This window comes from Pelophylax lessonae (genome assembly GCF_965119305.1).
Source record: "Pelophylax lessonae genome assembly, chromosome: 11".
NCBI lineage: Eukaryota > Metazoa > Chordata > Amphibia > Anura > Ranidae > Pelophylax > Pelophylax lessonae.
Window position 1 is genome coordinate 205,254,042 of NC_138778.1, and position 23,067 is coordinate 205,277,108.

Here is a 23,067-nt window from a genome sequence, read left to right on the forward strand (position 1 = left end):
GCCTATAGGAAAAACGCCTCTGTAAGCTATCGTCGGGCTAGCGAGAGGCTTCGCGTAGCTCAAGGAATGCTGCTGATCACAGACTCTCCCGAAAATCGGCAGGAATGGACCTTAGCCAAGCAGGCCTTCGACTCGTGGGCAGACAACCTGGAAAACATAAAACGCGCTCGCTTCACGGCCCTGATGCATAAATTTGGGAATAAAGCCGGTAGGCTCCTGGCGAGACTATGCGGAACTCCCTACAAGCCCACGCATATTGCTTCCCTCCGCAGCTCATCGGGCATTACTGTATCCACTCCCCCAGTGGTAAAGAAAACAATGACAGACTTTTATGCCGCTCTGTATTCCCCAAACCCTTTTGATGACCGACAAGCCAGCTTCTTCCTAGATAATGTCACCCTTCCTAAAATTTCCCCCTCACAATTAGAGACACTAAACGCTCCAGTGACCATTCAGGAGATCCATGACACGATAAAAAGCCTTGCCCCCAACAAAGCCCCAGGCCCAGACGGCCTCACCGGGGAATTCTATAAAAACGCCATAGAAATAATCGGCCCCACACTTTTAGAGGTGTACTCTACCTTATGGACTGGGGGTTCTTACCCTCCCACTGGCAACCAAGCCATAATAAAATTATTAGCAAAAAAAGGGAAGGATCCTCTGGAACCAGGGTCCTACCGACCTATTTCCTTGCTAAACTTGGATGTTAAAATCCTGTCGAAAATACTGGCATCCCGACTGGCCCTCATCATGCCGTCTTTGATACACCCAGCCCAATCGGGGTTTACCAAGGGGAGGTCGGCTGCCTCTAATATACGCAAGGTTCTCTTGGCTTTAGACCAGGCCACGGCTTCCTCGGGGGGGGGGGGGGATCTGGCTATCGTCACCCTGGACGCGGAGAAGGCCTTTGACAATGTGAGTTTTGACTGGTTATCTAGGGTTCTGTCTTCTTTTGGCTTTTCGGGGCCGTTCACTCACGTTGTCGGGGCCATGTATGCCTCTCCTGCGGCCAGGTTGTGGGTAGCGGGGTCCCTCACTGACGAGTTCCGCTTATTTAAGGGCACGAGACAGGGTTGCCCCCTGTCTCCCCTGCTCTTCAATCTAGCCCTGGAACCATTGTCTAGGTATCTTTTGGACAAGGCGCCTCTCCATGGTATCCTGATTGGTAAACATGAATTACGAATATCACTTTTCGCTGATGATGTGTTAATATTTACCAGAAATCCCTCCTCGGACATGCACACCATCATATCTATTTTTGATAGATTTAAGTTATGTTCGGGCCTACGGATAAACTACGCTAAAAGTGAAATCCTCCCCCTAGGCATCGCATCCAAACCCACATGGGTCTCTTCTTCCCCCTTCACTGTGGCGCCCTCTCACATAACATACTTGGGTATCAAAATAGGCAAAGTCCCATCCTCTGTCTATACTCTGAACTATCCCCCTCTTTTCCAAAAGATCTCCCGTGAACTAGATAGTTGGATGGATCTGCCTCTCTCGCTCTTGGGAAGATGCCATCTGGTGAAAATGGTCAGCTTTGCGCGGCTATTATACCCACTACAAACGCTCCCTCTGTTATTGAAACACAAAGATATCAAGTCGCTGACCACCAGTATTTCTAGATTTATATGGCGAGGCAAAAGACCCCGCATCTCCTACAGCAAACTCTGCCTTCCCAGGAGCGAGGGGGGTGCTAGTCTTCCTAATATTAGATTATATAATCTGTCGTGCCTCCTCAGAATTTCCCTGGAATGGCTCTCGAGGTCTTCTCTCTACTCTAACTTTGAACTCGAATCGCAAATGTCTGCTCCTTTCTCGCTGGCTGCCCTCCTACATGTCTAAAGTCTATGCCTTCTCAACTGCAACACAATGTTCTCCTGCGGGACACAGTGATCGCTTGGAGGGAATCCAGGAAACTTCTGAAGCTCCCCCCCTCCATGTCCAAGCACCTGCCCATACAGGGCAACCCTGCCTTTATCCCCAGACTGCATTCGGACTATTTTGCTCAGTGGCAACGTAAAGGCCTGTCGAAGTTCTCTGATCTCTGTGATCACGCTACGGGTAAGCCCCGACCATTACGGGTTATCCTGGACGATTATCATCTCCCGGCTTCACACATTTTTCCTATCCTGCAATGTCTTAGTTTCCTTCGTTCATCGGGTGCCTCAAATACCAAAAGGTTCAGTGATCCCTTGCTGGATCCTCTGTTGATATCCGGAACTTTTAGCATTTGACATATACAAGCCCTTCCAAAAACTTACGTCCTCTAACCTCGCTGGATCATCGGCGGCCAATTGGGCCAAGGACTTTCCTTTGGAGGATTTGGTCACTAAGATATTTCAAGGATACAAATGCACTATTCGACTGACACCTAATGAAACGTGGAGGGAAACGCAGCTGAAAATACTGCACAGAGCCTATGTTCCTTTCACGACTAACGAACAATCTCCCTCCACGCGTTTATGCCCCCTATGCAAAACTACCCGTCCATCACTACACCACAGATTTTGGTCATGCTCTTTTATATCTGCCTTCTGGGACCGAGTGTTGGCGTTAATCCAACGAATCACGCTTCTTCAGCTCCCAAAAGACCCTTTGTTACTTGTCTTTGGATACTGGGATAAACGTCTTCAAATATGGACTAGCCGCCCCCTACCTCACCCTCGGATTTGGATCCTCACCTGTTTACTGATAGCTCGCAGAGTCATCCTTGCCAATTGGATTACAAATGAGGGCCCTACTATATCACAAGTTCACCGTGAGCTTTTAAGCCTTATGACTAAAGACCGGCTAAATATGGACTCCGACTCTTCATCCTCTTCTGATCGTTTTTCCAGCAAATGGCAGGACTTCCTTGCCTCATTACCCACAAATGCCATTTCTGCACTGACTGTGGATACATTTGTATATGCTGATACTGGGTAGTAAAATCAATATTGTAGGAAGCACGTCATACTTTAAGTGGTATATCCCACAGGCACTCCTCCCCTCTTCTTGTCCCCCCCCCCCTACCTCCTTACCTCTAATCCGCCCCAGTCTCCCCTTATCACAACCTCCCCCCCCCCCTTTGTCACCATTCCCATTTAGTTAATCAAGATCCATCCAACTAGGGTTCTAGTGTATTTTATTTTTTTATGGATCTGGCATTGTTACTCTTATTGTTCTTCTGGGTCAGATATGAGCTCCTTTCATTGCTCAGCTTTTGACCCCAAAAAATGTTAAAATGTATTGTGCAATGTTATACCTCTTCTCTTTGTAATGTTCATTGACTTTATTAAAGTTTCTTTAAAAAAAAAAAAAAAAAAAAAAAACAACAAAGTCCAAAAATCTATCCCAAAGTTTGTAAACGCTATAACTTTTGTGCAAACCAATTCGATTTTTCTTTTACATTTTATTGGGAATGTTTTATAGCAGAAAGTAAAAATTTTTTTATTTTTTTCAAAATTGTCGCTCTTTTTTTTTTTTATATAGCCAAAATCTAAAAACCGCAGAGGTGATTAAATACCATCAAAAGAAGGCTCTATTGTGGGGAAAAAAGGACATCAATTGCATTCAGGTACAGCGACGCATGACCGCCCGCGCAATTGTTAGTTATAGCAACGCAATGCCGAATCGCAAAAAATGGCCTGGTCATTAAGGGAGTAAAACCTTCTGGGGCTGAAGTGGTTAATTCACCCCTGTGTGCATCTCAATTCTACTTTAAAAGATAAAATAGTGCCACACAAGAGACTTTTTTTTTTTTTTTTGCTATGCAGTTATTGTGCACAATATACTTGTTTAAATGGTGACTCTTTTTGATTTGAAAAATATCCGATTGTAGTACATAAGGGTTCAGTAGCGCTGCACCATATAATTCACTAATATTGTTTTTTAGCGTGGTGAAGTCACTAATATGTGTACAGCAGGGGGGTGGAACCGGTGGCAAATTCAAAAATGTAAATACACTAAATGACATGATACAAAGCTGTGATCCTAGCGGGTTACACTGTATCATGCCATTTCACCACAGGATTGCACCTGTGGACTTCTCCAGTGCCCTGCCTGTGCTTTTCCAGTTCTTTGTGCCTGAAAATTTAGAACGACCATGGCGTCCAAAAAGCATTCTTTTTGCGCAAAAGCGCTTTTAGACGAACTGGAAAACAGCGACAGCAAAACGGAGTTACTTGAAGAACTGAGCGATAGCGATTTATGGGAAAATTGTCATCAGGTACAGAAAGTGACGACAGCGACGATTCTGATGTCTCTTTCCGGCACATCGCTTGTGGAATTTGTGAAGGTTATCAAATAAATCTTCAGAATTTCCAACTGAGTGATGTGACAGAGACATCAGAATCGTCGCTGTCGTCACTTTCTGTACCTGATGACGAATTTTCCCACTCATCGCTATCGTTCAGTTCTTCAAGTAACTCCGTTTCGCTGTCGCTGTTTTCCAGTTCGTCTAAAAGCGCTTTTGCACAAAAAGAATGCTTTTTGGACGCCATGGTCATTCTTTATTTTCCAAGCTCAAAGAACTGGAAAAGCACAGGCAGGGCACTGGAAAAGTCAGCAGGTGAAATCCTGTGGTGAAATTGCATGATACAGTGTAACCCGTTAGGATCACAGCTTTCTATCATGTCATTTATTGTATTTACATTTTTGGAATTGCCGCTGGTTCCACCCCCCTGCGTCGCAACGCCGGCATCAGCTGAGCACACAGCGGGAGGACAGCAGGAGGATGGCTGGAGGACAGAGGGGGATCGCAGGGGAAGATTGGAAATTGGCAAATGTCGTGCCCATTCACAAGAAAGGTAGTAGGGAGGAATCGAGCAACTATAGACCAGTGAGTCTGACATCAATAGTAGGCAAATTAATGGAAACCCTATTAAAGGATAGGATTGTGGAACATCTTAAATCCCATGGATTGCAAGATGAAAAACAACATGGGTTTACTTCAGGGAGATCATGTCAAACAAATCTTATAGATTTTTTTGACTGGGTGACTAAAATAATAGACGGTGGAGGTGCAGTAGACATTGCATATCTAGATTTTAGTAAGGCTTTTGACACTGTCCCACATAGAAGACTTATCAATAAACTGCAGTCATTGAGCATGGACTCCCATATTGTGGAGTGGATTAGGCAGTGGCTGAGTGACAGACAACAGAGGGTTGTAGTCAATGGAGAACATTCAGAACAAGCTCAGGTTATCAGTGGGGTACCTCAGGGATCTGTACTGGGACCAATTTTGTTTAATATCTTCATAAGTGATATTACAAAAGGCCTCGATGGTAAGGTTTGTCTTTTTGCTGATGACGCAAAGATATGTAACAGGGTTGATGTTCCTGGAGGGAAACGCCAAATGGAAAAGGATTTAGGAAAACTAGAAGAATGGTCAGAACTCTGGCAACTGAAATTTAATGTGGATAAGTGCAAGATAATGCACCTGGGGCGTAAAAACCCAAGGGCAGAATATAGAATATTTGACACAGTCCTGACCTCAGTATCTGAGGAAAGGGATTTAGGAGTAATTATTTCAGAAGACTTAAAGGTGGGAAGACAATGTAATAGAGCAGCACGAAATGCCAGCAGAATGCTTGGATGTATAGGGAGAGGTATAAGCAGTAGAAAGAGAGAAGTGCTTATGCCGCTGTACAGAACACTGGTGAGACCTCACTTGGAGTATTGTGCACAGTACTGCAGGCCATATCTCCAGAAGGATATAGATACTCTAGAGAGAGTTCAGAGAAGAGCTACTAAACTAGTACATGGATTGCAGGAAAAAACTTACCAGGAAAGGTTAAAGGACCTTAACATGTATAGCTTGGAAGAAAGAAGAGACAGAGGGGATATGATAAAAACTTTTAAATACATAAAGGGAATCAACTCGGTAAAGGAGGAGAGCATATTTAAAAGAAGAAAAACTACCACAAGAGGACACCGTTTTAAACTAGAGGGGCAAAGGTTTAAAAGTAATATGAGGAAGTATTACTTTACTGAGAGAGTAGTGGATGCATGGAATAACCTTCTTGCAGAAGTGGTAGCTGCAAATACAGTGAAGGAGTTTAAGCATGCATGGGATAGGCATAAGGCTATCCTTCATATAAGATAGGGCCAGGGACTATTCATAGGATTCAGATATATTGGGCAGACTAGATGGGCCAAATGGTTCTTATCTGCCGACACTTTCTATGTTTCTATGTAAGGTGAGTTTTAAAATATAAAGCAACAGATTTATATGCAAAATAATGTACTGCTTTTAGCACAGAAATCCTGACATAATCAGTCCACCAGAGGTTAATAAACAAAAAAAGCACCTAAATGTCTCCTTACCTAATGACCCCAAAGCGTTTCCCCAATATGGAAAAACTTTAACCAAAAGCTTCAGATTTTTAAAAATGTATCTTCCTTACAGGTAACAAAACTTTCAATCATATAGACTTTATGAGCTTTTATTTTCAATAATAACTCTTACGGCACTGTCTTACCACCTCTCTTCTGTTGCTAATAAAATCTCAGCCCACTGCCTCAAAAAATCCTCTACTTTCTCTAAAATAAGGAATCAATTTTTTTGCCCACAAGCCAGCATGTACTGAACAGTTATTAACCACTTAAGCCCCGGAGGATTTTCCTGCTAAACGACCAGGGGGTATTTTGCGATTCGGCACTGCGTGACTTTAACGGACAATTGCACGGTCGTGCAACGCTGTACCTAAACGAATTTGGCGTCCTTTTTTTCCCACAAACAGAGCTTTCTTTTGGTGGTATTTGATCACCCGTGCGATTTTTACTTTTTGCGCTATAAACAAAAAAAGAGCATACATTTTGCAAAAATAACAATATTTTTCACATTTTTTTATATGAAATTCCCCAAAAAAAAAATGTAAAAATCTAATTTTTTTTTAAATTTTCAGCCAATTTGTTTTATGCTACATATGTTTGGTAAAAAAAAAAATCCCAAAAAGCGTATTTTGATTGGTTTGCGCAAAAGTTATCGCGTTTACTAACAAAGGGAAAGATTTTTGTCATTTTTGTTGTTTTTTTTTTAACGTGTAATGGCGGCGATCTGCGATTTTTTTTTGCGGTACTGCGACATTGCGGCGGACAGATCGGACCCTTGACTGACATTTTTGACACTTTTGGGGTTACCAGTGACATTTCTACAGCAATCAGTGCTATATATATGCACTGTTACTGTAAAAATACACTGGTAGTGAAGGGGTTAACTTTATTTGGGAGGGAGGGGCTGTGTGTGTCCCTAGGGGCGTGCTTTCTACTGTGATTGGCTGTGGCTTGAGCTGTAAGGACACTGATCAACGGATCTACATAGTAGATCCGTGTGATCAGTGTCTTTACACCGAGGAGAATGACAGGTGGCTTGTTTACACAAGCTGCCTGACATTCTCCCTCTCCCCCGCCGATCGCCGAGTGACCGGCGGACATCGGGTCCGCTGGTCACACGCGCGGGGGGGTCCGTGACCGCGTCACTCTGCCTGTGAGGGGCTGACTGCCGCAGTAAATATACTGTGAGCAGTCGGCAAGCGGTTAAACATGACCCTTCCAAAGGTCTCTTCTTTGCAAACATGACATCCATACATGGTAACACCCCCAGAAATCGAATTTCCTGTTCGAGTGATTGGCTCACTGGCTTTCTCATAAGTCTGCACAGAGCTCGAAGTCAAAAGAAAAGGCATCCCCTGAAAATAGTGACTTTACTGTTTGTACGATACTATCAAAAGGTTTTTACTGTTTTACTTACCACGCAAAAAGGCCTGAAGGTCTCCTTTCTCCATAAACTCTGTGACAACATAGATGGGGTCCTGTGTGGTACACAATGCGTACAGTTGTGTGACATTCCTGTGATTTAGTGTCTTGTGAATCTCAATTCCGCTCATGAAGTTGTTGCTTTTAAAAAATTCTGTAGAGTGAGATGGAGAACAGGATATGAGAGTGAGAACATGATCTCAGAAAACTCTTGCAGTCTCTGACCATCTCCTGTAGACTGCAGTCTCTGACCATCTTCTGTACTATGTCTAAAATCTCTGACATAGTTACATAGTTAGTGAGGTTGAAAAAAGACATCAGTCCATCCAGTTCAACCTATGATGTGTGTGTGTGTCTACTGTTAACCAAACATTGTATACCCCTGTATGTTGTGGTCTTTAAGTTGCCCATCTAATAGTTTTTTGACACTATCAATGCTCCCTGCTGATACGACTGTTTGCGGAAGAGAATCCCACATCCTTACTGCTCTTACAGTGAAGAACCCCCTGCGTATTTTAAGGTTAAACCGCCTTTCCTCTAGTTTTAGTGAGTGGCCACGCGTCTTATTGTATTTCCTTTCTCTGAATAGGTTTTTCCATATACTAGGGTTTCCAGTACAATATTTGTACATTGATATCATATCCCCCCTCAATCGTCTCTTCTCCAGAGAGAATAAGTTCAATGCTTGTAGTCTTTCCTCATAGCTGATGTCCTCCATTCCCCTAATTATTTTTGTTGCTCTTCTCTGGACTCTCTCCAGTTCCAGCACATCCTTCCTGAGGACCGGTGCCCAGAACTGGACAGCATACTCCAGATGTGGCCGGACCAGAGTCTTGTAGAGTGGGAGAATAATCTCTTTATTTCTGGAGTGAATCCCCTTTTTTATACATCCCAGTATTCTGTTGGCTTTGCTTGCGGCGGCTTGGCATTGCATGCCACTGCCAAGCCTGTTGTCTACCAGTACCCCCAGGTCCTTTTCCATCCTAGACTCACCCAGAGGTCCCCCCCAGTGAGTAGCTTGCTTTCTGGTTTCTGGCACCCAGGTGCATTACTTTACATTTTTCAACATTGAACCTCATCTGCCATGTAGTTGCCCACCCCATAATTTTGTTCAGGTCCGCTTGTAAGGTTTCCACATCCTGACCATCGCTTGTACTATGTCTAAAATCTCTGACCATCTTCTGTACTATATTTTCCATCTCTGGCTATCTACTGTAGTATGTCTGCAGTCTCTGGTAGTTTCCTGTGGCATTACATTTGCTAATAATTACGTGTGGCCCTTGGGTGACATCAGTGGCTGCACTTGAGACCCCCCTATTATAGGAAAGTTGACCACCACTGGTATAGGCCATAGATACAGTGGATAACACACAACTTAGGTGAAGGTTGAGATGATTAACACCTTACGTCAGCGCATTAACAGTGTTTGCTGGACAACGATAGTGGCTTTAGGTTGCTGATAACAGCCAATCACATACCTTCAGATATAGTCTGGATGTGGACTTTCCTGTCTCCACCTGCCCATTTTCCTTCCCAGAGGCAGATCTCAAGAGACTCAGTCTTATGGCTTTTCACTTTTTTTATCAATGTAAAATCTGACGAGGGCTTTTCCCAGGTGTCCTCTGTTTGGCTGGGAACCTGCCAAAACAAAATACCTGTGATCAGTACACATAAAGTAGATGTAAATTTGAACACCAAAATCTCATACGATCTTTACCATGTTTATGAAATTTAAGAAGTAATTTTAGCCTTTTAAAATCGGCAGCTTTCATTATAACAACATTTGGTGATCCTACCATAAGCGGCTGTTTCAACACACGTTACACAGACATGGTCCACGGCTGTCAGCATCAGGAAACCCATCCTGAGAAACACCATTAGTGCTCCAATTTTCTCCCACAATTCCAATTTATACTTGTAGATAGTTTCAATTCCAGGCAGGTATGTGTGTCTAGTTGACTGTGACAAGGAAATATTAGATTATAAGGTTCTTCCGCATCAAGGACTGATGTAGATGGTTCCATGTTCTCTTTTTAGATATTGATGGATCCTGGTGATCAGAGTCAATCCCTGATTTCACTGCTAACCTGGGAGTTTTGGGTGTCTCCACCTACCGTTGTGTGTCCCAGCTCCTCCTATTACATTTATCATAATATAAAATAAATATGAAACTGAGAAGGGATGGTGGAATTCCCTCATAATGGGCACCGCTGGTGTGCAGACTCTGGAACTTAGCACAGGGATGGTGGGAACCCTTCACAAAAGGCACAACAGGTGTACAGACCCAGGAACTCAGCACAAGGATGGTGGGAACCCCTCATAATAGGTACAGCTGATCTACAGACCCAGGAACTTGGCAAAGGGATAGTGGGAACCCCTCATAATGGGCACAGCAGGTGTACAGACCCTGGAACTCAGCAGAGGGATGGTGGGAACCCCTCATAATGGGCACAGCAGGTGTACAGACCCTGGAACTCAACAGAGGGATGGTGGGAACCCTCATAATGGTCACAGCTGGTGTACAGACCCAGGAACTTAGCACAGGGATAGTGGGAACCCCTCATTATGGCACAGCAGGTGTACAGACCTGGGAATTCAGTACAGGCAGGTGCTGTAAGGACAGCCATTGCATCAATACTTTTACTCAAAGTTAAAAAAATCCATGTAGAATATAACAATTGAAACGGTCTGGAATCAGAATACCCACCGCACAGTGCCACCACTATACTCTTCCATCTAAACATTCTGGTGGTGGTGGCGCTGTGCGGTGGGTATTCTGATTGCAGACCGTTTCAAGATTATTCATCATGACAATAATGACCGTCTGTCTGTTCTGGATTTATTGCTAATTTCTCCTGAAGAAGTGGTAATTTGGCACGAAACATGTAGAGCGTGGATGGACTTACACCTGGCAGATACAATTATGACCCACGTTTGTTACAGTTGTTGGATTAGAAACTATGGGTATACTGCCTAGGAAGCCTAAATCTGTATGCAGTTTCTTTACCATCATACTGTGAACAGCAATTTGTATGCTCTGTAATTTTGCTAAGCGTCTTATACTATGGTACTTTGTATGACCAATATGTTTTAATATGTTTAAATATGTTTTTCTTGAAAATTTATTAAATAAACTTTGAGATTTTTTATCTACATTGTCTAAACAATATGTGATACCGTACCGTTAAAAGTCCCAATAGTCCCTCAGTCGTCTCCGGAGCTGCCCACATTACTTGATATCCTTTTTGGGACAGTAGGGCATGAGGCAGTTCACGGACCACATAACAATTTTTTCATGGACACAGAAGGTGAACGGACCCAGGAAGTAATCACAAAGATGGTGGGAACCCCTCATAATGGGCACAGCAGGTGTACAGACCTAGGAACTCAGCCCAGGGATGGTGGGAACCCCTCATAACGGGCACAACAGGTGTGCAGACCTCAGGATTTAGATTGACTATCAGACAGGTTAACCATAGAGTCTATCAAAGACATACAGTTTGGGTGGGCTGATAATAATGAGGAGCAACTCACATGGGAACTAACATTCACATTTTTTAACATGTACCTGCCTGTTAGTTGGCCTTACAACACTATTTAATGTATTCTTTACTGCTGCAGAGAAAGCTGTAATGTATCCACTTGCCAACCAGCACTAGTACATTTTCTGCTGGTCGGAGGCTTCGATATTTCCCCACAATGTACCCGTACTTTGCTGGGGAACTTCCTGGTTAACAGGCGCACACATGCCCCCTGCATGCATGTGCTGTAGTTGGACAGAGCACGAATTTGTCAGCAGCCTTACAGCGAATGATTTTGGCTGTAAAGCTGCTGATTGCTGTAGCCAGTCACAGCACAGTGTTTGTAAACATCACACAGATCTGGCTGTTTTTATCCCGGACCTCACTTACCATTCAGAGCTGAGATCAGGAATAAAAGATCTGTAAGTAAAATCAGTACACACACATTGGTTAGGCACACAGTTAACCCCTTAATTGCACTCCTGATCACAGTGACAGTGTACAGTGTTATCACTGTATTAGTGTCACTAGCGATGTGTGTATCTCCCAAAGCAACCGGGTCCCTGTTGTCAGCAGAAGGCCGTGGTCCAAAGAGAAAGCGCTCCTCCCCGGGCCAGGCTATTTATGTCCTCACCTAGCATTCTCCTCTCTCTCCAACCAGATTGAACTTGTAGTCTGCAGCAGCACTGGCTCTATGGAAATCCCGACTCTCCGGACCACATGTCCCACAATCTGCTGCTTTCATACTAAACATAATGTTCAGGCTGAACACTAGAGGGAAACAAACTTAAGGCAGCCCTTGTTAAAAAATATCCCATGATGACACAGGTAGACTAGCAAGCCCCTGGCTACACAAGCGTGCCACATTTTAGACATTAGTTCCTTCAACAAATTGGCTGCTATGGCACTGTGTGACTTAATGGCATGGGCTTCTGCCAATGACTTGTGAACACCCCAATTAGTGTACAGCTTGTATAACAGTGTAAATTTGCTGTCCCCTCAAAATAACTCAACACAGCCATTAATGTCTAAACCGCTGGCAACAAAAGTGAGTACACCCGTAAGTGGAAATGTCCAAATTGGGCCCAAAGTGCCAATATTTTGTGTGGCCACCATTATTTTCCAGCACTACCTTAACCCTCTTGGGCATGGAGTTCACCAGAGCTTCAAAGGTAGCCACTGGAGTCCTCTTCCACTCCTCCATGGCGACATCAGGAAGCTGGTGGATGTTAGAGACCTTGCGCTCCTCCACCTTCCGTTTGAAGATGCCCCACAGATGCTCAGTAGGGTTTAGGTCTGGAGACATGCTTGGTCAGTAGGGAGCTACAGTTCATTGAGGGAATCATGAATGCTAACAGGTACTCTGACATACTGAAGCAGAGCATGATCCCCTCCCTTCGGACACTGGGCCGCAAGGCAGTATTCCAACATGATAACGACCCCAAACACACCTCCAAGACGACCACTGCCTTGCTAAAGAAGCTGAGGGTAAAGGAGATAGACTGGCCAAGCATGTCTCCAGACCTAAACCCTATTGAGCATCTATGGGGCATCTGCAAATGGAAGGTGGAGGAGCGCAAGGTCTCTAACATCCACCAGCACACAAAATATTGACACTTTGGGCCCAATTTGGACATTTCCACCTACGGGTGTACTCACTTTTGTTGCCAGTGGTTCAGACAATAATGGCTGTGTGTTGAGTTATTTTGAGGGGGCAGCACATTTACACTGTTATACAAGCTGTACACTCACTACTTTACATTGTAGCAAAATGTCATTTCTTCAGTGCTGTCACATGAAAAGATATAATAAAATATTTACAAAAATGTGAGGGGTGTACACCCTTTTGTGAGATACTGTATACCATAGCTTGTAGATGCGATGCTATAATGTTTACACATTATACTTATTGGGATTTTTTTGCCAAAGACATGTAGCAGAATACATTTTGGCCTAAATTTATGAAGAAATCGATTTTATTGGATGTTTTATAACAGAAAGTAGAAAATATTATCTTTTTTTTTTTTGTTTATTAATAATAATATTAAAAAACAAAACCAAGTGCCGAACAAATACCACCAATAAAGCTCTATTTGCTTGTAAATAGTTATATAAATTTAATTTGGGTACAGTGTTTTTTTTGCTGATGCTGAAGTGACATAGCAAGTGAGGTCAGTTTGGAATGGCACCTCCTGGCTGGTGGAGCAGGGGGTGCTTTTAGTTGACCAACATAGTTTGTCTGCAGTCTACACTCTCGCTACCTCGCCACTGAATACCTTCCAGTGCCTAAGTGGTTAAGGGGTTTATCTTTGTGCAGCATATTTTTGTGTTTAGATATCTCTTACTTTTAGAAATGGTACGAGTGGTAGGCAGTTGTCGTCATTTAAGTGATAGCGGTAATAATGGACCAGATCATGGATGCAGGTAAAAGATCTTTCTTCAAAGATGAAGAACTTTCCTGTATCTTCTTTCTTGATAATGTAATGGTGGATCATTTTGTTCCTTCGTACTAAAGAGAAGAGAAGGAGATGTAAGACTTGGCCGTAGCCTCTTGAAGCTTAACCCCCCATTTTAGGCTTAACAGGTTTTGAAATGGGTATTACAATTTGTGTCAAATGCTTTTTTCTTTCTACAAAGTATGACCCCACTGCCACTGGGAAAATTTAGCCATCTGGCTGTAATTTTTTTTTTTTAAATCTCATTCAACACAGCTGAAAATTACAGTCACTTTTTTGAAAATAAGTGTCTTTATCCTTGTGTGTTACCTTTTATAAATTGAGCAATTGAGTGTTAAAAAGTTGTATTCTGTGTCAAACTGTTAGGTAAGCTCAAAAGCAACAGACTACTCTAAGCATGTTTTCTTACCCGAAAGACAATATCCTGAGGCTTTGTTGGGTCTGACAAGGAAAGAACCATCCATATTTGGTTCGGCTAGGAGGAGGGTCTCTGATTTTGCGCCATCTATTTCAGTAAACCAGCTGGAAAGACACCAAAATAATTATCCTGAGCAAACTATTAGGAGTCACGATATACAGGCTGGGATCTGATGTTTCTTCACTAACCACCCATCTAGTGAAACCAGTGTTGATAAAATTAAAACTGAGAAATCAGCATAAGGGACAAAACTTACAGTCAGTAGGATGTGTCCCTTGTAGTGATTCCTCCTCCTCTGTCCCTGTCTTGTGGCCATATTAGGTCAATGAATTCTCAAGCATCCCTGCCCCTTAGTGTATGTGAAGCTCCCATTAGGCCCACAACTGACGGCTGACCTTCAGGTTTAGGCCAAAGCCAGAGCCAAACCCAAGCTCACACATATTTATATTAAATCAAAACAATTTGTCAAGAAAAGTATGACACTCCAGACATAAACACTAGCATATGGAACAAGACAACCATCAATGTGTTCATTGTCTTCTCACAAGATGTTCATAGCCATAAAACACTCACAAAATTCTCTATTATCCTGTAAGAAAATCTGGTTCGTGGTGTAGAAAAACCATGACAAGTTAGCATTAGCTATTAGGCCAACAGTAGTTTTAAGGGTTTGTGTCAACTGGTGTTGGCCTTGTGGATGGTATCCATTTTAAATCAGTTTGAGACGCTTTCTAGACCATTCAAAATTCATTGGCAGGTGCATATGACATGCAGTTTAGTTCTTTCTGACTTTCATTTGAGCTGCTTCAAATAGGTTTTCAACTGCTTTAGACTTGTATCGGAAGGCAAAACCACTTGGAGCCAACAAAAGCCCATCAACACAAATCCTTGTTCCTTTTTTATTAGAAAAGTTCAAAACTGTATCAGCCTTAGGTTCTTAGAACAAGTCCACAACAGCAAATATTAATGATGTATGCAACCATTACTGCTATGAAGTCTTACTTACCCCTTTTTTGTGATGGGCTTTTGTAACTTTTTGCCGGAACTTTTTTGTATTAGAACCCTAATAAAGATTTGAGGTAGAGGTCTAATAATAAGGTTAAACTATAAGCCCAGGTTCACACTGCAGCGACTTTGGCACGACCTGCATGTGACTTCTTTAACAGAAGTCAATGCAATTCATACCAAAGTCCGACCAAAAGTAGTGCAGGAACTTTTTCTAAGTTGGAGCGACTCGTTCCATTGCACAAAATGGGGTCAGACTTCTGATGCGACAAGTGCTCCAACATTTTTTTTAAAAATGGAGTAACTCTGTGATGCTGTATAGCTTCTATTTCGCTCTCTATGCATGCATATGATCGAGTCATAATGGAGTACTGCTGGTAGAGGAGGTTTTCCATTTACACAAGGACAGATAGAGATATCTAAAGGAGAAGCTGTTTAATTCTGTTAAAGCAGGCAATGATAAGCTACCATTCTGGTAAGTGTGTGTTAGTTGTGAATATTTTTTAACTGATTCATGAAAATGTCCCCATACATGTCTAATACTATCTCTCACCCACAGGTGGTTTAGTGAGCTTTTGATGTTGTGTATTTAAAGATGGCTGCCGCATATCCAATTGACCATGTAGTTGTGGGGGGAAGTGCAACCATGTGCTGCTGGCCTCACCCACAAAATGACTTGTGAGTAACTCTGTCAAGAGGAATGATTACATCCTGTGGGTGATCTCTGGTATACAGGACTATAAAAAGAGTCCATAGCATGAGGAATAGTCTGTTTTTTGGAGCTGTGGAAAGACCAAGCATGCAGCCAGGATTTCTTATTGTCCTGTTCCTCCAGCTATCCAGTGTAAGCTGTTGACATTCAACTATCAAAGCTAATTATTATTTGACATTTTGGAATATTGGGAATAGGAATGTATGTTTAAGTCGTGGTATTTTGTGCAATGTTTATGACAACTTTTATGTGTAAGAAGCTTAATGTATTTTGATGTCCGATAAAGATTTGTTTTATGCTTCTTATTAAAACTGCTCTTGTTGTGTCTGTTCATTTTAAATATCACTAGATGACTGTCCAGTATACTTTTATTATAAATGTTGTTGTTCCCACATTTATTACAACTGGCGTAGTCGGCACAATACTGCATGGTCACTAAATCAGGGCTCGACAAACCCCAGGCGTCAGGTCACATTGGCGACTAAAATTAGCGGCCTGGAGCCTGGACTACACTGCCGTGGGTGTCTTGTCTCCATGTGGCCGCCGTCTGCGGGTGTGCAGACTAAGATGCCTCACCGGCTGGTAATTGAGGCTGCGGCTTTGCGGCCTGCTCTAGGGAGACGCTCACATTGAGGAACTGGTGCCCTCTTGTGGTGGCCGGGGGCTGCAACAAGCAGTCACTGGCAGCGCTGAGGGTTTCCCCTGCCTGTTCTCACTGCTCACAGAAGAGGTTGAAGATGTTGAGGGCTTGATCTGGTGCCCTGTCCTGTGAGTGAACAGGGAGTGTGGGGCAGCTGGTTGGAACAGCCTCAGTTCTATTTACAACACCATAAAGATGCAAACAGTTTAGTTTTTTCCATTAAAATTCATTTTTTTATATTTTTTATTTTCTCCCTATCATGCCACACAGCCAAAGGCCCCTTTCATATGGGCTGCCTGATCAGGTCCACCTGTCAGTTTTTCAGACTGACCTGATCGGACACTCCAGTCTCCTCTGTGGAGTGGCGGATGTCCGCTGACAACCACTGCAATCCGATCCTGTCCACCAAAAAAAAGACGGATGGTGGTCCTACTTTCCATCCGTCCGACGGATCGAATCAGATGGCATCGGATTGAAATGGACAGGCAGTCCATTTCCATCCGACTGCCCCATAGAGGAGACGGGACTGTGTCCATAGACCTGCCATCCACCTGCTCAGCAGGGATTAGCGGAGAAATCCCCACTGAGCAAGCGGATTCCGCTTAGCGGAGGTGCCTGTGTGAAAGGGACCTAAGGTGGCATGAGTTACTGAATCACTGGTTCTCCTATCGCCTCCAACTTGCTGCAGTGTCCTTCCCTAGGGAGCCACTGCCCATCACATCACCAAGCCAAGTACACACAGCCTGAATGCAGGACAACATCAGCCGGTTCATTAAAAACTAGTCGCCATTCGGCCCGTGTGTTTGGCAGCCGGTCCGGCAGAAGCCGGCCATTCGGCATGCATGAAAAAAAAACGAGCTTCTAACTTTTTTAGCTGGCTCCTAGATTTCAAGGAAATTTGTCAAGCCCTGCACTAAATATGGAATATTTGGAGGAAATATTGTGTTATAGAGGGTGTATGAGGATTATTCATTGAATTGCTGCAAGACTGAGTCAGCAGTTTAGTGAATAAGCCCTTAGGCACAGTCACTTTGAGCCAGGACAATACATAGAGATTGTGATTGTTGTCTCTTTTTTTGCATTTTTGTTCCCCCCTGAGAGTAGAGATACATACGTTGTTTAAAAAAGCAAGCGAGCAGGAGGGAAGGAATCAGCTTCTAAGTATGGAGCGATTCCAATATGGGTCTGCTCTGGGTACTGGAAACCCATTGCAGAGGAACTGAATAAATATTCTGCTCCAATCTATCCAGACCTAGGTACTGAACTTGGTATGCAGGCTTTGCATTTAGATTTGAGCGTATATTCTAAGGAGCGGAAAGCCGCTGCCGCTACTGGGTGGTTAATCATGTAGGCCCTTTGCCAGGAGGTGCAGAAGAATGAAGCGCTTGAGAAAGTGTCGCAGGAAGTGAAAGATATGTTGGTTCTGGTTCTGAAAGAATGTGTGCGAAGTAATGCATGTCGAGTGGTTGCCCTAGAGGAGAAGTGTACAAGTCTAGTGGTAAGAAAAATTAACTGCAGGAGATCAAAGAAAGGCAGAAAACCAGTGGCTGTAAGTAAAGTGAGAGCGATGATTGCGGATCCCACATGGAATCCGGAAGACACGATCCAGCCTTCAGATGATGAGTATGTGTCTTATTCTGATGATAGTGATAATCTGGATGAGTGCCAGGCATGTCCAATAATCACACAGAGAAAAAGGAAAATAAATCAAATTAATGGTTTACAGCAGGCATGTCCAACCTGCGGCCCGAGGGCCGCATGCGGCCCGGAACCGCATGCAATGCGGCCCACTGCCCCCTGACAATTATTATTTTTTTTGCTGGGGAGGAAGGAAGTCGAGTCGGGGGGCACGGCCACAGCGGCTTCCAACTAACTGTAGGCAGAGGCTGCCTCGGAGCCTCTGTCAATGATAGACAGCACATTGGTGACTACTATCATAGGAGCCAGTCCAGGAGGCAGAACTTCGTATGACAGCGGTCGCCGGGTAAGTGGGAGATCCCTGCTCTGTGTAATCCAGCGGCTTTCCTCTCTCTTCAGTGCAGACTGCATTGGATGGGCGAAAAGGGCGTGGCAGCGTTTTATTACTTAAATACCATAACTATAGTATAAGTTTTATATGCGGCCCGAGAAAATTTCGCTACACTCAATGTGGCCCAGAGAAGCCAAAAGGTTGGACACCCATGGTTTACAGGATAGTGCTCATGATGAACTGAATGAAGTGGTAAAGGTGTATACCCAAACTGAGCTCATGGAGCTGGCAAAAGTGTATAAACAGAATGTGGGTGAGAATTTTGATGAGTGGTTATTACTAGGGTTGAGCGAACCCGGACTGTATTGTTCGGGATCGTACCGGACTTTTGGGTATTTGGTACCCAGACACGGACCCGAACATTTCACTGTATGTTCGGGATACTGTCCATTGTTCGGTAATGTTATTTCATGTTTTGGCACGGTTTTAATGGCGCGGTTTCAACAGCTGCAAGGCAGCCAATCAGCAAGCGTTTAACTAGTGTGCCCTTAGAAGCTATCACAGCCATGCCTACTAATGGCATGGCTGTGATTGTGATTGGCTATATAAACTGGAGTCACATAGCGCCGTGCGTCACTCTGCTCTAACTATACTATGGACAGGTTCCTGATGCTGCTGACGGAAAGATAGGAGATTATTGTAGGGGCAGGCTGGAGATTGCTTTCAGGGAAAGAATAGGAAGAATCTTCTTTAATCAGACAGCGATCTACATTGATTTTATTGTTTGGGGTGCAGTGCACAATCTTTTTGCCCTGACCTGAGCCCAGTGAGGAGGAGTTAGAAAAAAAAACTTTTATCGGTCTGTTAGGTGGGCGGCGTGTGGCGTGTAGCGGCCATGTAATGCAAGCTCAGTGCATGTGTGTCTGCTTAATCTGGATATAAAAAAAAAACTTTTTTCCTTCATATTTTACAGTGACATACAGTGTTTAGACACTGCTTTTCTAATCTGCTCTTCAAAAAGCACCATTGTAAGGGAAAAATAATTATTTTTCATTATTTAGGGAAAAAAATTATTTTTCAGTTTTTCATTGAAATGGGTTTTTTTTATTCAATAGCGGAATAGAACAACAACAGTATCCAACCTGTTAGGCATGCGGCTTGTAGCGGCCATGTAATGCAGTGCATATGTGTCTGCTTAATCTGGATTAAAAAAAAAAAAAACTTTTTTCCTTCATATTTTTCTGTGAGTTACAGCATTTAGACACTGCAGTTCTAATCTACTATTCAACAAGCACCAATTAAGGGGACAATTATTTTTCAGTTTTTCATTCATACTTTACTGTGACACTGTCATACAGCGTTTAGACACTGCTGTTCAAATCTGCTCTTCAAAAATCACCAATTAAAGGGAAAAATAAAAATTCTTCATTCATACGTTACAGTGAGATACACCCATGGGATACTGTTGTTGTATTCCGCTTTGCAATAAAAACCCATTTAGGGGGAAAAAATTGAATTGCAGCCTAGTCTGTATATGTTACAGTGAGATACACCCATTGGATACTGCTGTTGTATTCCGCTTTGCAATAAAAACCCATTTAGGGGAAAAAAATTAAATTGCAGCCTAGTCTGCATATGTCACAGTGAGATACACCCATTGGATACTGTTGTTGTATTCCGCTTATCAATAAAAACCCATTTAGGGGAACAAAATAATTGCGGCCTAGTCTGCATATGTTACAGTGAGATACACCCATTGGATACTGTTGTTGTATTCCGCTTATCAATAAAAACCCATTTAGGGGGAAAAAATTTAATTGCGGGCTAGTCTGCATATGTTACAGTGAGATACACCCGTTGGATACTGTTGTTGTTTTCCGCTTATCAATAAGAACCCATTTAGGGGAAAAAAAATTAATTGTGGCCTAGTCTGCATATGTTACAGTGAGATACACCCTTTGGTGTTGATGTATTCCACTAATTAATAAATAAGTCAATCAATAAGTCTGGCCGGCATGTGCAAGGGGGAGTTCCACCTTGTGGGCTGTAAGATTCTGGTACCTTCGGTACCCTTATTGCCCATTTTCCTTTGCATATTGCGTCCCACCTTTTTAGTTAGGTGGAACGCATATACCTTTAAGCCGCATGACATCATCACTGAGCGCCCCTCTGAGCGGCTATTTCAATCGCGGGCTTTCTCTCACAGGTTATTCGTTCAAACCGCATGCTTAACAGCCTTGTCTTAAGCTGCCGGAGCCTCCAGCTATTCTCTTTACCTGGAACAGACCGGAACCTCGCTACTGATCCCGTATCTCGCTACCGGATCACTCCCTTACTACCGGACCCTTCTACTTACTAACTTCACTAGTGATAAGTACCCCGCAGGGGATTCCTTCATAACAAACTTACACTATCTACTTCTGCACATTAAGGACTGTTACTATCTATGCATTACTAATCCTATCATCTACACTGTTACATAGATTGCTAGCTCTTGAGTCTGCTACCATCTATCCTTGCACTGGGTAAGTCTCTCCTGTATATGTCATCTGCTGTCCTCACCACCTGTTACTATACATGATTACTAACCTATCTGCATTCTACCTATTACCATCTACCACTCTCCTGAACATTACTATCAAGTGCTTATCATTGCTATCACTGCTCACGCCTGTCCCTTCAGCACATCATCTCTATACTGTCATATACATCCTATCACTCCAGGAACATCTTATAGAGTGTATGTGTATTTGTATGCTGAAGCAGGCAAGTCCACAGTGATGAGTCTGGAGAGTTGGATCTGGTAATTCAACACATCTCTACATGACTAACTGAGTGGAGATTCTGCAGCTGCAAATCCAGCTCACTATAACAAAAATGCAGGAGCGTTACAGATTGAACGAACCTAAAAAATGGATTCAGCAGAATTACCCACTCAAGTGATACAATTAACACAAAAAGTAAATGCATTAATACTTGCTCTTACTGATGAAGATGAAAATCAGACTCTGAGACAGCAGATAGCCCGTCTTTCACAGCTTACTGCTGCTCAGCCCCCTGAACCTAAAATAAACCCTCCTCTAGTGTTTACAGGTGATCGGAAAAAATTTCGTGAATTCAAAAACGCATGTCAATTGCTTTTTTTGCTAAAACCTCGGATTTTCAAACTTCTATAGGAAGTTCATTAAGAACTTCTCTGCTATTGTGAGACCTCTCACACAACTTACAAGTATAAAGAAACTATTCAAATGGTCAGAAGAAGCAAATGGAGCTTTCCGCTTGTTAAAATCAAGCTTTACTTCTGCTCCCATACTACGCCATCCAGACCCATCCCTCCAATATATCCTGGAGGTAGATGCGTCAAACATGGCAGTAGGAGCAGTTCTCTCCCAACGACCAACAAATACTTCACCACTCCACCCAGTTGCTTTCTTCTCTAAATCACTAAGCAGCCCAGAGGTGAATTACCCAGTGGGTGAAAAAGAGTTGCTTGCCATAAAACTGGCACTAGAGAATTGGCGACATCTACTTGAAGGTACCCGATTACCAATACTCATATATACAGATCATAAAAATCTTCAATACCTTCAGACTAACAAAACTCTTTCCCACCGGCAGGTACGATGGTCATTATTCTTCCTAAGATTCAACTTCCTAGTGACCTACACGCCTGTAGACAAAAATAAAAAAGCGGATGCGCTATCACGATTAACCGAAGATAACTGCGCCGAAATCCCTTCTATTCCTATAATACCCTATGAACGTATTATTGGTGTTGTTCGTTCCCTGAAGGAAGAGATTTTGCACAGTATAGGACTGGATTCACCTCCAACACAACTAAGTACTGATGCAGAAGGCTTCCTCTACTACAACGACAAACTCTACATACCCCCCACTATGCGCACCAAGATCTTGGAATTGTCACATGATGTGCCTATGGCAGGACATATGGGTATGACTAAAACCCTTAATTTGCTTACCAGGCAGTTTTGGTGGCCTGATATGAAGACGTCTGTACAAAAATTTGTTTCCTCATGTGACATCTGTGCAAGGTCCAAAATTTACACTACAAAACCATCTGGTCTACTTTGCAGTCTACCAATACCCCAGGTTCCATGGGAAGTTGTGTCCTTAGACTTTATAGTAGAACTACCACCTTCCAAAGGATTTAATACCATTCTAGTGTCAGTGGACCATCTGACAAAGATGGCACATTTCATTTCTATTCGCAGACTACCTTCATCTAAGCAAACAGCGGAATTACTAATGAAACATGTGTTCAAGTTACACGGAATTCCAAAGACTCTTTTATCCGACCGTGGTTCACAGTTCATCTCCAAGTTTTGGCAAGCTCTATGTCATATACTACGGATTGAGCGAAAGCTCACTTCTCCTTACCACCCTCAAACCAACGGACAGACTGAAAGAGTCAACCAGTGCATTGAACAATATCTACGTTGCTACACCTCATACCTACAGGATGATTGGGTGGACCTCCTCCCTCTGGCGGAATTTGCTTATAACAACGCAACCCACAGCACTACCAAGCAAAGTCCGTTCTACTTAAACTATGGGTTTCATCCCACACTTCTTCCACCACGCA

General features: G+C 43.1%; 1 protein-coding gene across 1 annotated transcript in view; it reads right to left on the minus strand.

The window, feature by feature from the left end:
• LOC309566452 (uncharacterized protein) overlaps positions 1 to 23,067 on the minus strand; it is a 253,261-nt gene that overhangs the window by 180,632 nt on the left and 49,562 nt on the right. Inside the window, exons 3-6 of the mRNA XM_082271598.1 lie at positions 14,130 to 14,242; positions 13,610 to 13,773; positions 9,222 to 9,381; positions 7,739 to 7,897 (exon numbers count right to left, since the gene is read on the minus strand). Coding sequence (XP_082127724.1) covers positions 7,739 to 7,897; positions 9,222 to 9,381; positions 13,610 to 13,773; positions 14,130 to 14,242 — 596 coding nt within the window. The remainder of the gene's footprint in view (positions 1 to 7,738; positions 7,898 to 9,221; positions 9,382 to 13,609; positions 13,774 to 14,129; positions 14,243 to 23,067) is intronic.